This window comes from Peromyscus californicus, unplaced genomic scaffold (assembly GCF_007827085.1).
Source record: "Peromyscus californicus insignis strain IS unplaced genomic scaffold, ASM782708v3 Scaffold_5__1_contigs__length_169319896, whole genome shotgun sequence".
In the NCBI taxonomy this organism is placed as follows: Eukaryota; Metazoa; Chordata; class Mammalia; order Rodentia; family Cricetidae; genus Peromyscus; species Peromyscus californicus.
Genome location: NW_026294573.1, coordinates 34,200,605 through 34,213,234, shown reverse-complemented (window position 1 = coordinate 34,213,234; position 12,630 = coordinate 34,200,605). Strand labels below are relative to the sequence as shown.

The 12,630-nt window shown below is 46.8% G+C and overlaps 1 protein-coding gene across 11 annotated transcripts in view; it reads right to left on the bottom strand.

Moving 5' to 3' along the window:
- The window catches only part of Ccdc30 (coiled-coil domain containing 30), a 96,421-nt gene that overhangs the window by 21,004 nt on the left and 62,787 nt on the right, over nt 1–12,630 (bottom strand). For all 11 annotated transcript variants that reach the window (XM_052715001.1, XM_052715007.1, XM_052715002.1 and 8 more), the window contains 3 exons: nt 10,734–10,943; nt 8,155–8,309; nt 902–1,046 (listed from right to left, as the gene is read on the bottom strand). In XM_052715001.1, the coding sequence (XP_052570961.1) occupies nt 902–1,046; nt 8,155–8,309; nt 10,734–10,943 (510 nt within the window). The remainder of the gene's footprint in view (nt 1–901; nt 1,047–8,154; nt 8,310–10,733; nt 10,944–12,630) is intronic.

The window sequence follows — 12,630 nt, the reverse complement described above, 5'->3', positions numbered from 1 at the left end:
CCACCCTACAGTTCCTCCCCATGCTCTCCCACAGCTTGTCTCCATTATGCTCCAGAGGTTCCAAGGCCCTTTCTCGATAGCTCAGGATGTTGTACAAGCTTCGGATATCTGACCTGTTTTAAGTCTCATGTTTTGTGGGACACCCATACATATATATGTAATTGAAGTGGTCTTACTCCTACTAATTTGCCCTATGTTGATTAATCTTTAAATATATATATATATATATATATATATATATATATATATATATATATATTTTTTTTTTTTGGTTTTTGAGACAGGGTTTCTCTGTGTAGTTTTGGTGCCTGTCCTGGATCTTGCTCTATAGACCAGGCTGGCCTTGAACTCACAAAGATCCGCCTGGCCCTGCCTCCTGAGTGCTGGGATTAAAGGCATGTGCCACCACCGCCCAGCTAAAAATGTATCTCTTTCATTTTATGTATATAGATCTTCTGTCTGCATGTACGTCTCTGCACTGCATGTGTGTCTGGCACCTCAGAAATTCCAAAGAGGATGTAGGATCCCTTAGAACTAGAGTTACAGACAGTTGTGAGCTGCCATGTGGGTGCTTGGAATTAAACCTGGGTCCTCTGGAAGAGCAGCCAGTGCACATAATCATTGAGCCATCTCTCCAGCTCCTGCCAATTCAATTTATAGCCCAGTCAAACAGCCTGGGAGGCTACAGGGAAGTCTATTTCCCTCCCCTCCACTTGTGTGTGTGTGTGTGTGTGTGTGTATACACACACATACACACACACACATACATATGTATATATATGGTAGATTTAGCTAAATTCAGTAGGTAAGGTGTGCTCAGTGCTAATTAGCTAAATAGCGATGACGGACACGCACTGCAGCCTCTGAGAACAGGAAAACAGGGAGGCATGTCTGCACTTACCTCCTCACACTTCCTCTTCTCACTTTCCAGTTGTTGGCTTAGAGTCTCTCGCTGCTGGGAATGGGCTGCTTCCCGCTGGTCCTCCTTATCCTGCAAGGTCCTCACTTGCCTCTGGAGCTCATTCACGTCCTGGTCCAGGAGTACCCTGAGGGCAGTCAATGCACACCACTCACTCTGTGTACTGCTACACTCTGCAAATGACTCCTAGACCCACAACTTTGGTGCCAGCCAGAGGGAGCCTGTGGGTCCAGCAGAGTGAGGTACAGTTACGTGTCTGCAAGGTAAAGGGACCAGGCAGGGAACCTCCTACGTAATAGAAGCTTTTCCTTGATTCTCCCTCTTACCATCAAAACAAACCCATGAGGAAGAAATCATTTCCCTTACGGCAGAGATGAGAAAGATGCGGCACCAAGAACAGCTAGGACAAGGCTGAGGTGGGGCTCTGTTCCTGAATCCATATCCTTCTTCCACAGTGCTTTACAGGCTGACCCCGCAATCCCTGGCTCCACACACTGCTGGTACTGGTGCACACATGGCACCCTGCTGCGGCTGACTGACACACTGCTGGTACTGGTGCACACACACGGCACCCTGCTGCAGCTGACTGACACACTGCTGGTACTGGTGCACACACACGGCACCCTGCTGCAGCTGACTGATACACTGCTGTTACTGGTGCACACACACGGAACCCTGCTGCAGCTGACTGACACACTGCTGGTACTGGTGCACACACACATGGAACCCTGCTGCAGCTGACTGACACACTGCTGGTACTGGTGCACACACACACACGGCACCCTGCTGCAGCTGACTGACACACTGCTGGTACTGGTGCACACACGGAACCCTGCTGCGGCTGACTGACACACTGCTGGTACTGGTGCACACACACGGCACCCTGCTGCAGCTGACTGACACACTGCTGGTACTGGTGCATACACACGGCATCCTGCTGCAGCTGACTGACACACTGCTGGTACTGGTGCACACACACATGGAACCCTGCTGCAGCTGACTGACACACTGCTGGTACTGGTGCACACACACACACGGCACCCTGCTGCAGCTGACTGACACACTGCTGGTACTGGTGCACACACGGAACCCTGCTGCGGCTGACTGACACACTGCTGGTACTGGTGCACACACACACATGGCACCCTGCTGCAGCTGACTGACACACTGCTGGTACTGGTGCATACACACGGCATCCTGCTGCAGCTGACTGACACACTGCTGGTACTGGTGCACACACGGAACCCTGCTGCAGCTGACTCGAGGACTGATGAGCTGCAATGCTGGGGAGATTCACCCATCCTCATGAGCGCCATCAGTACCTGCTCTTCCAGAGAGACCTGTCAAACTATAGTTCCTGGAGAGACTTTTTGAGGATTGCAAACTGAGATTCTCCACATCCAGGAGAGTCATCTCGAAGAATATGATGGTGGCAATGATGAAATGGCACCGATGGGCATTAGAGTCTGACACTGGACAGACAGACAGCCTTGCTGTCTCTAATTGAAGCAGTCTAGGCAGCCGACTGGTTATTGGATGGTAGACCATGCGACACTGGCTCTTGGCTCTGCGCCTCTCGCTCTGATCCTTGGGTAGAAGTGCAGGCACTCTAAGGATTGTTGTAGCTTGATTCTGCCCGTCACACCTAACCCCACACCTTCCTCACTGGGCTTTATCCCAATCACTGTCTGTATGTGTGGCCATCCCTGCTGTCATCATCTCTTTCTTCTTTACGGCTCTGTTAGGTAGCTGGCTAGATATTGGAAGACATCGGGGTTGGACCCTTTCTTCATAATCAGTAGCTTATAAATCCACGAACAGGAACCATCTGCTGTGGGATGGTCTGTATGGCAAATGTGTTGCTAATTAGTCAATAAATAAAACACTGATTGGCCATTGGCTAGGCAGGAAGTGTAGGCGGGACAAGGAGGAGAATAAAGCTGGGAAGTGGAAGGCTGAGTCAGAGAGACACTGCCAGCCGCCACGATGACAAACAGCATGTGAAGATGCCGGTAAGCCACGAGCCATGTGGCAAGGTATAGATTAATGGAAATGGATTAATTTAAGCTGTAAGAAAAGTTGCAAGAAGCCTGCCACGGCCATACAGTTTGTAACCAATATAAGTCTCTGTGTTTACTTGGTCGGGTCTGAGCGGCTGTGGGACTGGCAGGTGAGAGAGATTTGTCCTGACTGTGGACCAGGCAGGAAAACTCTAGCTACAACCATTGGATGTTAAGTACTGGCCAGGGGAATGGACCTAAGTCATGTCCCTCCTCTATGAGGAGACATGGCATCCAGAAGTACCTTGAACATCCTTAATAAGTATTGAAAGTGCTCTCAAGAGACCTAAACCTTACAGGATTACTGCACAGCAGGAGGTATTCTGGTAAAGAACAAGGACATACCATTGCCTTCTCCCTGGCAGGTCAATCTAGACAGGCCTGTTAGTCATCTGGATGGGAAAACTGCTTGTTCTAGAGACTTCAGAAACAGTCTGAATGCTGCCTAAAATGCAGACTGACACAATGGTCCCTTTGCCCACATCTTCCCTGTTCTCTACTAAGCTGCCTGTCTTCTACATCACGCTCTGCAGGTCTCATGTGAGTTCTGTCGCAGACATTTCACGAGGGCTGGGGAGCTGAGGGAAAACAGTGAGATCCAGTGACAGCTCCATCCCTAGTTTTGGTCCAAGGGCCTGGATAAGTGCCCAGCCCTGGAGCTGAAGTGATATCGAGCTGCTGGAACTGAGAGGACCTTGGGCTGTCTACAGTGCAGTCTGGGAGTTCAAATGGAAGTTGAAAAATGGGAAGTCTGAGTCAAAAAAGCAGCTCAGGGATTTGCTAGAAACTACCAGATAGAACAGACACTTCACAAAATACATGGTTTCAGCGATGAAAGACTAGCAGGTCCTGAGACTGACAGGGTCCGACAAGATCCTCTGTTTTCCCTGTGGCCTGAATCTCTTCACCATTTACACAGGAGAGTTTTCTTCCTCAGTCACAACTGAATCCTGGAACATCCTCCATTGTTTTTCTGGTGTTGGCTGTTGAACCCAGGGTCTCACGCCTGCTAGGCAACTGTTCCACCACAGAGCTACACTCCAAACTCCACAATCCCTTGCCTAAAATCCTCCAGTGGCAGCCCCTTGCGCTTACAGTAGAGCCCCAACTATTCAGTGTGGCCTGTCCATCACCTCGGTGTGAACCAGGCTACCTGGCTTTCTGGATTCATTTTCTCACCAGCCACTACTCTCCCTAACCCACCCAACCTTTCCGTGTCCTCCTTCCTCGGCCTCTTCGTCACCTCTCAGCCTCTCATGCTGACTGCTTCACTCTCACCCTCGATGACTGTCACTGAGGAAGGCTATCTCAAGCCCCCAGTTCCACAGATGATCCTGCTGGGTGCTTTTACAGGATGTTCATTTTAGCAGTATTCAAACTCCACTTGAAGTGTTTAAATAACATCTATTTGTTTGTGTGTGTGTGCATGTGCCGTAGTTTTCATGTGGAGGTCAGAAGACAGTGTGCAGGAATCTGTTCTCTCCTTCCCCCACGTCAGTTTCTGGCATTGAACTCAGATTGTCAGGATTGGAGGTGAGGATCTTTACATGCTGGGGTATCTCAATGGCTCTCAAATTCCCTTACTTTTTTAAAATTGTGAGTGTGTATGTATGTGTGTGTGTTTTTAATGTGTGTGTGTGTGTGTGTGTGTGTATACACATGTGTGGGGTGCACATCAGCCATGGTGTGTGTGTGTGTGTGTGTGTGTGTGTGTGTGTGTGTGTGTGTGTGTGTGTGTGTGTATGTGTGTCTGTGTGTGTGAGCGCACATAAAAGTCAGAGGACGATTTTATGGAGTTGGTTCTCTCCTTTTCACGTTTCAGTGGGTTCAGGGGATTGAACACAAGGAGTCAAGCTTGCATAGCAACTGCTTAACCCACTGAGCCACCTCCCAGCCCCTCAAACTCCTTTTAAAATAACAAACAAACAAACAATTTTGGGGCAGTGCTAAGACTGAATTCAGGCCTTTGTGCATGATCGGTAGGTACTCCACCAGTGAGTTACATCCTCAGCACTCACTGGAGTGTTATTTAGAGCAGAAAAACAAACGAACAAAAACTACAACATGTACGTTAAGCTCTGTGCAGTGGTGCACGACTGGAGCCCTATCTACACAGGAGGCTGAGGCAGGAGGATCACATGAGCTCAGGAGTTCAAGGCAAAGCCTGGACAACGTGGCAAAATTCTGTTTCAGACAACCAATCAACAGAAGTTATATTTCTGTGTATGGTCAGAGGTTTCCAGGGAACTGGAACCAATTAAATATGTACAGTAGGGGTGTGTCGCATGAACTCACAGGGCCAGAGCTGAATAGGTTCACAATAGTCAGCTGCTTCAGGGCTGCTCCATCTAAGAAGCCGGAAGCCTCAGAACACAAGGAGGTCAGCAGTACAGCCCAGTTCCAGGCTGATGAGCGTCTGAAAGCTCCCAGGACAGCTGCTGGTACAGAGCCACATTCAGAGGGATCCAGGGTCCTTGCATTGTTCAGCGGGGGCCCCGCCCTTGGGAGAGCAATGTTCTCCTCCTCTCCCATTCCCATTCCATCTGGGCCCCAAACTTTTGGAAGTTGCTGCTCATTCAGAGTGGGTCTCTCCCAATGAGGACGCTGACCCACAAGCCGACCCCCACAGACACCCAGATGTATGTTTTGCTGATGTTCTGGGCATCTCTAAAGCAGTCTGGTTGACAACCATGATTAATTGTCACTATGTAAGAGAATACTATACAACAATTTAAAATGATAGTATTTATGAAACTGCACACCATCAACAGGAAACCCCAGATGTCTGGAGTCAACAGACTCCTAAGTGTTGCAGAGGCAAGGATGTTTCATGAGGAGTCAAGAACATTTTGAATTAAATGAAAGTAGAACATACAGACTTTGTGGAATGCATCAGAAGCAGAGAAACTGGTACCAGTAAATATGTATGTTATAAAGGAAGGGAAATCTAAAACCAAATACTCCAAGTTTTTGCCATAAGAAGTCAGAGAAGGACTAGCATTATAACCCCAGAACAAACGGAAGAAAAGAATAATACAAATGAGAACCTCAGCCAGGGGTGGTGCTATGTGCCTGCAATTCCAGCATTCTGGAAGCTGAGGCAGAAGAATTGTTGTGAGTCTGAGGCAAGCTTGGGTATATAGTGAGTTCTAAGATAGCCTGGACTACAAAGTGAGACTCTGTTGTCTCAGACCAAGTGGGGTGCAGTGGCACACATGTAATCCCAGAACTTGGAAGGTGGCAACATAAGGATTGGGAGTTTAAGGCTAGCCTCAGCTATATAGTGAATCTGAGGCCAGCCTGGGCTACATGAGACCCTGTCAAGAAGTGTGGGGCAGTGGAGTGGGGGTAGACAGATAAATGGAATCAGGAAAAAAAATAGAGAAAATGAAATAAAACCAAAGGTAGTTCTTTGAAAAGACCAATGCAAATGGACAAATCTCTATTTAGACAAGTGAACCAAGACGCACAGAACATAGAAATTATTAATACCAGAAATGAAACAGGGGCCGCCTCTATTGATCCCACAGATATTGAAAGGATATTATTATATCATTATAACACCATAAACAACTCTATGCCCACAGGTCTGATAAGTCAGATAATGAATGGACTGAATTCTTCTTCTTCTTCTTCTTCTTTTTTTTGTTTTTGAGACAGGGTTTCTCTGTGTAGCTTTGCGCCTTTCCTGGAACTCACTCTGTAGCCCAGGCTGGCCTCGAACTCACAGAGAACCGCCTGACTCTGCCTCCCAAGTGCTGGGATTAAAGGCGTGCGCCACCACCACCCGGCTTTTTTTTTTTTTTTTTAAAGATTTATTTATTTATTATGTATACAGCATGTATGACCAGAAGAGGGAGCCAGATCTCATTAGGTGGTTGTGAGCCACCATGTGGTTGCTGGGAACTGAACTCAGGACCTCTGGAAGAGCAGCCAGTGCTCCCAACCTCTGAGCCATCTCTCCAGCCCTTTTTTTTTTTTTTTTTTGAGGGAATTCTTGAAAGACGTAAACAACGTAAAGTCACATAAGGAGAACAGACGACATGGGCACCGACCGCTGTATCCATGATAGAAACCGGATTCTGCTGAGAGTGGTACACTCACATGTGGTCCCCGAAACCTGGGACACTGTGAAGCAGGAACATCCCTTGATCCCACATGTTTGAGACCAGCCTGGGCAAGACTTTCACCCCAGAGAAGAAGAGTGAGGGCCTGGGACGATGGCTATGTTGGTGAAGTGTTGGGAACTAAATTCCTGTCCTCTACAAGAGCAGCCAGTGCTCTTAACCACTAAGCCACCTGTCCACCTCACCCTAGGCCCTCCATGTCATTTTTAAAATGGAGGTTTTCTTAGTTCAGCTATCTGGACTTGTGGCAAGCTTGCTGGCACTTCCTGGGTGCGTGGCTGATATGGTTATCTGCCCTTCGACCTGCAAGCATTATCATCCATCAGGGTTGTGTCAGCTCAGGGTACGCTTGTCTTTGGGGTGTCCTGCTGCTCTCTTGTGAGCAGTACTACCTAGGATCTAACTGCGCTATGACAGGTTAGCCCACCATCTTCCCAGACACGGCAGGTGAGGCAAGTGTTTTCCTACGGCCTCTCATTGAGTGTATTCAGTCTTCATTCATACAAATATCCAGCCAGTTGCATACTCAAACATTCATCCATTCAACAAATATTTACTCAGTAGTATTTTGGGCTAGGACCAAGCATAGAACTTCTAAGTATAGATGGAAGTAAGATTCTGAGCTACAAAGTATGTGTGAACATCTCTGTGAGTTTTTAGTGGATAATATATTTTTTTCTCAAAATATGTATGGCTCATTTGAACATCATACAAATGAGAAGCACTGTCATTAAGGCCCAGGGCATCCAAAAGAATGTTTTAATTCAGAATTGTAACACTTATTTTGAGGGGGAGGGGAAGTGACAGTTCTTATCCTTGAGCAGTTTGTTGATGCCAAAGATTCCTATAATGATCTAGAAATATCTGGAAGAACATTAGCCAATGGATAAAAAAATATAACTTCAATGAAGCCTGAATTTGTGCAAATCATATCAGAGAGTTAGGCAAGCAACGCATTAGATTTCACAGGTTAATCCACTTATAGCAATCTACCGGTGTCCCAGGCAGGTCCTCCGCCCCAGGAGCCCCACACCCTGGCGGTCCTTACCTCCTCTGCTGCTCCTCCTGCAACTGCTGCTGCAGCCTAGCCTCACTGCTCTTCGCTTCCTTGATCTCCTCCTCTAGTTGCTTCTTAAGCAAAACACAAGCATCTGAAAGGCAGACTTGTCCAGCATGGTCTAGTTTCTGCTGCAGGTCCAAAATCTTGGATGAAAAAGTAAAACATTATGGAGGGTGTAATCCTTTTCAACCACAAACTCTATACTAAACTGAATGATAGCAAGTACCTGTGATAGGAGACGGGAGGGGCTGTTAGGGGCTCCTTCCTAGTCTGTGTTACAAAGATAATTCTCAGGCTTTACACCGTGAAAAGGAATCTGAACATGCATGTTGTTGGCAGCTTAGCATGTACATGGTTTTTTTTTTTTTTTTTTTTTTTTTTTGTTTTTTTTTTTTGTTTTTTTTGTTTTTTTTGGTTTTTTGAGACAGGGTTTCTCTGTGTAGCTTTGCGCCTTTCCTGGAAACTCACTTTGTAGCCCAGGCTGGCCTCGAAATCACAGAGATCCGCCTGCCTCTGCCTCCTGAGTGCTGGGATTAAAGGCGTGTGCCACCACCGCCCGGCACATGTACATGTTTTAATGGTTTATGTGTTCTCATCCCCCCCCCCCCCCCCCACACACACACCCTGGTCCTGGTGCCCTGGAGGGGACAAGGTTGATGCTAGCAGAGACTAATTGACTCAGTGCTCCAAGTACCTGAGCAAAACCATCCAGAGGACAAGGGAAGAATGAGGGTGATAATGAGGGGCACAGATATCATGGGTACCAGAAGCCGGCTACGCCCCTGAGCAGAGGGGCTAGGCCTCACTCTCAAGTGCCTGCCTGCTTGCCCCTGTTCTGCCTCCCCATCTCCATGTAATCACTGGCTAGAGGTTGAGACCGAAGACAGTTTTTTTCAGATGTTAATCCACCATCTTCTCAGATTGCTAGCTCTCCGAATAAAGCAAAGGTTGTGTTTTGTTTTGTTTTGTTTTTGTCTCCCTGTGTAGCCTTGGCTGGCCCAGAACTAGCTGTGTAGACCAGGCTGCCCTCAAATTCAGAGATCCACCTGTTTGAAGGCATGCACCACCACACCCAGCAAAATGTGCAGTTTTAGGATTCGGTTCCTCTCTCTTGCTCACTGGCTTCTGCAAGTGACATGCAGCAACGAGCGAGCTCCTGGTGTCCTGGTCATACCCATTGTTCATTGCTGCAGTTGCAGGCTAGTGTGTACACATGCAGCAGCTCGTCCACTGTGTCCTGTGGCAGTGTGCAGGGCTTGTCTTTACTTCTATGCTGTTTGGAAGAGGAATGCACCCTCATCTCCTGACACACATCTGCTGTTTAGTAGTTTCAAGGCAGTAAGACAGCAATGCAGGGGGATATCTACACACACACACACACACACACACACACACACACACACACACACACACACTGTTATATTCTATTTTTTTTTGTTGATGTTGTTGTTCGTTTTTGGTTTTTTGAGACAGGGTTTCTCTGTGTAACCCTGGCTTTCCTGGAACTCACTCTGTAGACCAGGCTGGCCTTGAACTCAGAACTCAGAGATCTGCCTGTCTATGCCTCCTGAGTGCTGGGATTAAAGACAAGTGTCACCACTGCCTAGCTGTTATAGTCTATTGACACCTGATGTTAAGCAATCCAAAATGCAGGGGCAGTCTTAGAAAATAGCTAATTCCACAGCAAAAATCTTAAAATTACTTATTGATCTCGAAAACAACCTGGGTTCAGTTCCCAGCACCCACATGGCAGCTCTCAACCATCTGTAACTCCAGTCCCAGGGGTCCAAGCCCTCTTCTGACCTTCTCAGGCACCAGACATGTATGTGGTGCGTGTACATACATACATGCAGGCAAAACACTCATACACATACAATAAAATAAATAAGTCTATTTTTTAGAGATTATAAAATAAAAATCATATAAACAGCCAATTCAAATGAGAGAAAATAAATTCTTCAATATTAAAAAAGTATAAATATCCTGTGGCTTCAATCATTTTAAGTTCATGTTATAGCTTAAACGAAATTTACATTTGTGTATATATAGACATGTGTATATATGTGTGCGCGTGCATGCACATGTGTTTACAGGTGTGTGGAGACCAACCAAGAGTTGATAAAGGGTGTCCTCCTCTGTCTCTCTCCATCCTATTTTTTGAGGCAGGGTCTCTTGCTGGCCTGGAGCTATTTAGCTAGGCTGGTTGGCCAGCCAGGTTCAGGGAACCCTCCTGTTTCTGTTTCTCCAACGCTGGGATTATAGGCATGCACTGTGGGTTCTGGGGATTCGAACTCAGTGTCAAGCACTTTACTGACTGAGCCATCTCCTCAGTCCCAGAAATTTACATTTTTAACTTCATACATTTTTCAAAAATATACAAGGCTTATTAGAATAGTAGGGGCAGATGGAATAAAATTATGAAAAAGAGGAAAAGACAGGGAGAGTAAAGGAAAGGATTAGCCCGTGCCCACAGATAGAAACATTAGCACACAACTGTCTCTTAAGGTCCTCAGGGAGCAGGGCTCTAGACGTGTACATATTTGCTTCTTGAGTGTGAAGATAATTACCTTTTCCTGAGCATCGGCCACTTTGGATTTCTCCCAAGCCAGCTTCTCCTGAAGGCTCTGCTGGGATTTGATGCTCCGAGCCTGCTTGAGTCCCTCCAGTTCCAGCTCCTTGACTCTCTGCTGACAGTGCTTCCACTCTGCCGTGAGTGAGGAGTGCATCCTGGCGTTGTCTAGCAACTTCTCCTGGGCTTGCTTGAGTTCGATTTTGATCTAGAGACGGGGCAAAAATAAAAATCATAGAAACAGGGCTGGGGATGCAGTTAAATAGTAGGAAGTGTGCCTACCATTTCTGAGGCGCTGGGTTGGAGACCCAGAGCGCACGCACGCACACACACACACACACACACACACACACACACACACACACACACATAAAAATAAACATGGTGTCTGGCAAGATGGCTCAGCCAGTAAAGGTGCTTGGCACCAAGCTTGATAGCCTGAATTAAATCCACTGGATGTTCCATGGTGGAAGGAGAGAACTGACTCCCAAAAGTTGTCCTTTGACCTCTGTGTGTGTGCCATGGCACATATGTACCACACTCACACACATACATCACACACACGATTATATTATTATGAATGATGATAATAATAGACTGCAAGGAGTAATTACTATACATATATAAGATCAGCCAGTCAGTTTTGAAGTGTGACAGTTCCAAGAACTGGTGAGGATGTAAGTGAGGCTGGTTCTTACACAGTGCAGATAGAAACAGACCAGACAAACACGTGTGTAACCTATGCACTGTCCCTATAGTTGAACGATCTCACTTTGCTCTCTTCCCAGAGAGTTTACACTTACAGACATCAGCACGCACACTTGGGTGAACATGTCAGTGTCCTTTAAAAAGTAGAAAGACAAACTAGCAACCCTAACTGTTTGTTTATACTACACAGGAAAGAGCGCTACATCTGTGAGTTGGGCATTTCTGAAATAATGAGTGCCACTAATTCCTGAAGACAAGAGAAATGCCATCTCCAAAGACGTTGATGGACATGTAAAAGTCAAGCCTCATGGGGAAGAAAATATATGAAGAAATTACAACCTAAGAGCCAAATGCTTCCCTGTGGTTCATGGGTCAAAGGTCAATGGGAAACAAGTTATCACTAGCCTTGTCTCTATAACAACACACAGAAATTCTAGCTTGAGCATTAATGAGCTGTCCCTTTCCCAGTGAACACTTACTTTTTCTTCCCATTAAGCCAGCACAATGTCTCAGTCCTCCTCATGTTCTCATTGGGTACGGACACAGGGGCGATACTATTAGAGAGTTGGTGGCACTTTTGAAACATTATTGACAAACTATTAACATTATTAACAAATCTGTTAATGTTCCATCTCTTCTCGAAAGGAACTCTGGCCTATCGGAAGCCTGGAGTTTTCATTTTCAAGCATAACCTTGCTGCAAGAAAAGTCCAACAGGTGAGCAGGGCACTGGACTCCAGGAAAGGAAGAAGCAAATAGTGGGGTACTTGGTGCCCTGGATTGGCTCAGGGTCATGAAACCTAAGCCTCTCGTTTGTTAATGAGGCGGTCATCGGTCCTTTCCCAGCACACTGTCCATAGACTCCACAGGCCAGGAAAGCGGAGCGCTGTGGGAGTCAGGGATGGAGCCCACAGGCACGGTTTAGAGATGTACTGATGTCAGATGGCACCAGTGTCAAAGCTGTTAAGCCAGTGACCTCTGCCTCCAGGGTAGCTTCTGCAGCCCAGAGAGGATCCCGTCCAGTGTCTCAGTGTTGCTGGTGGCACAGAGCGTACGTGAGAAGGTGACTGGGATGCAGTAGGGAAAGTCTGTGGAGCCGCCAGTGTGCTGGCTTGGTTCCATGTTGTTCTAGGTGGTGTCCACAGACTTTCACTTTGTAACCTGTTAGAATCCACACTCTTTGTAGTA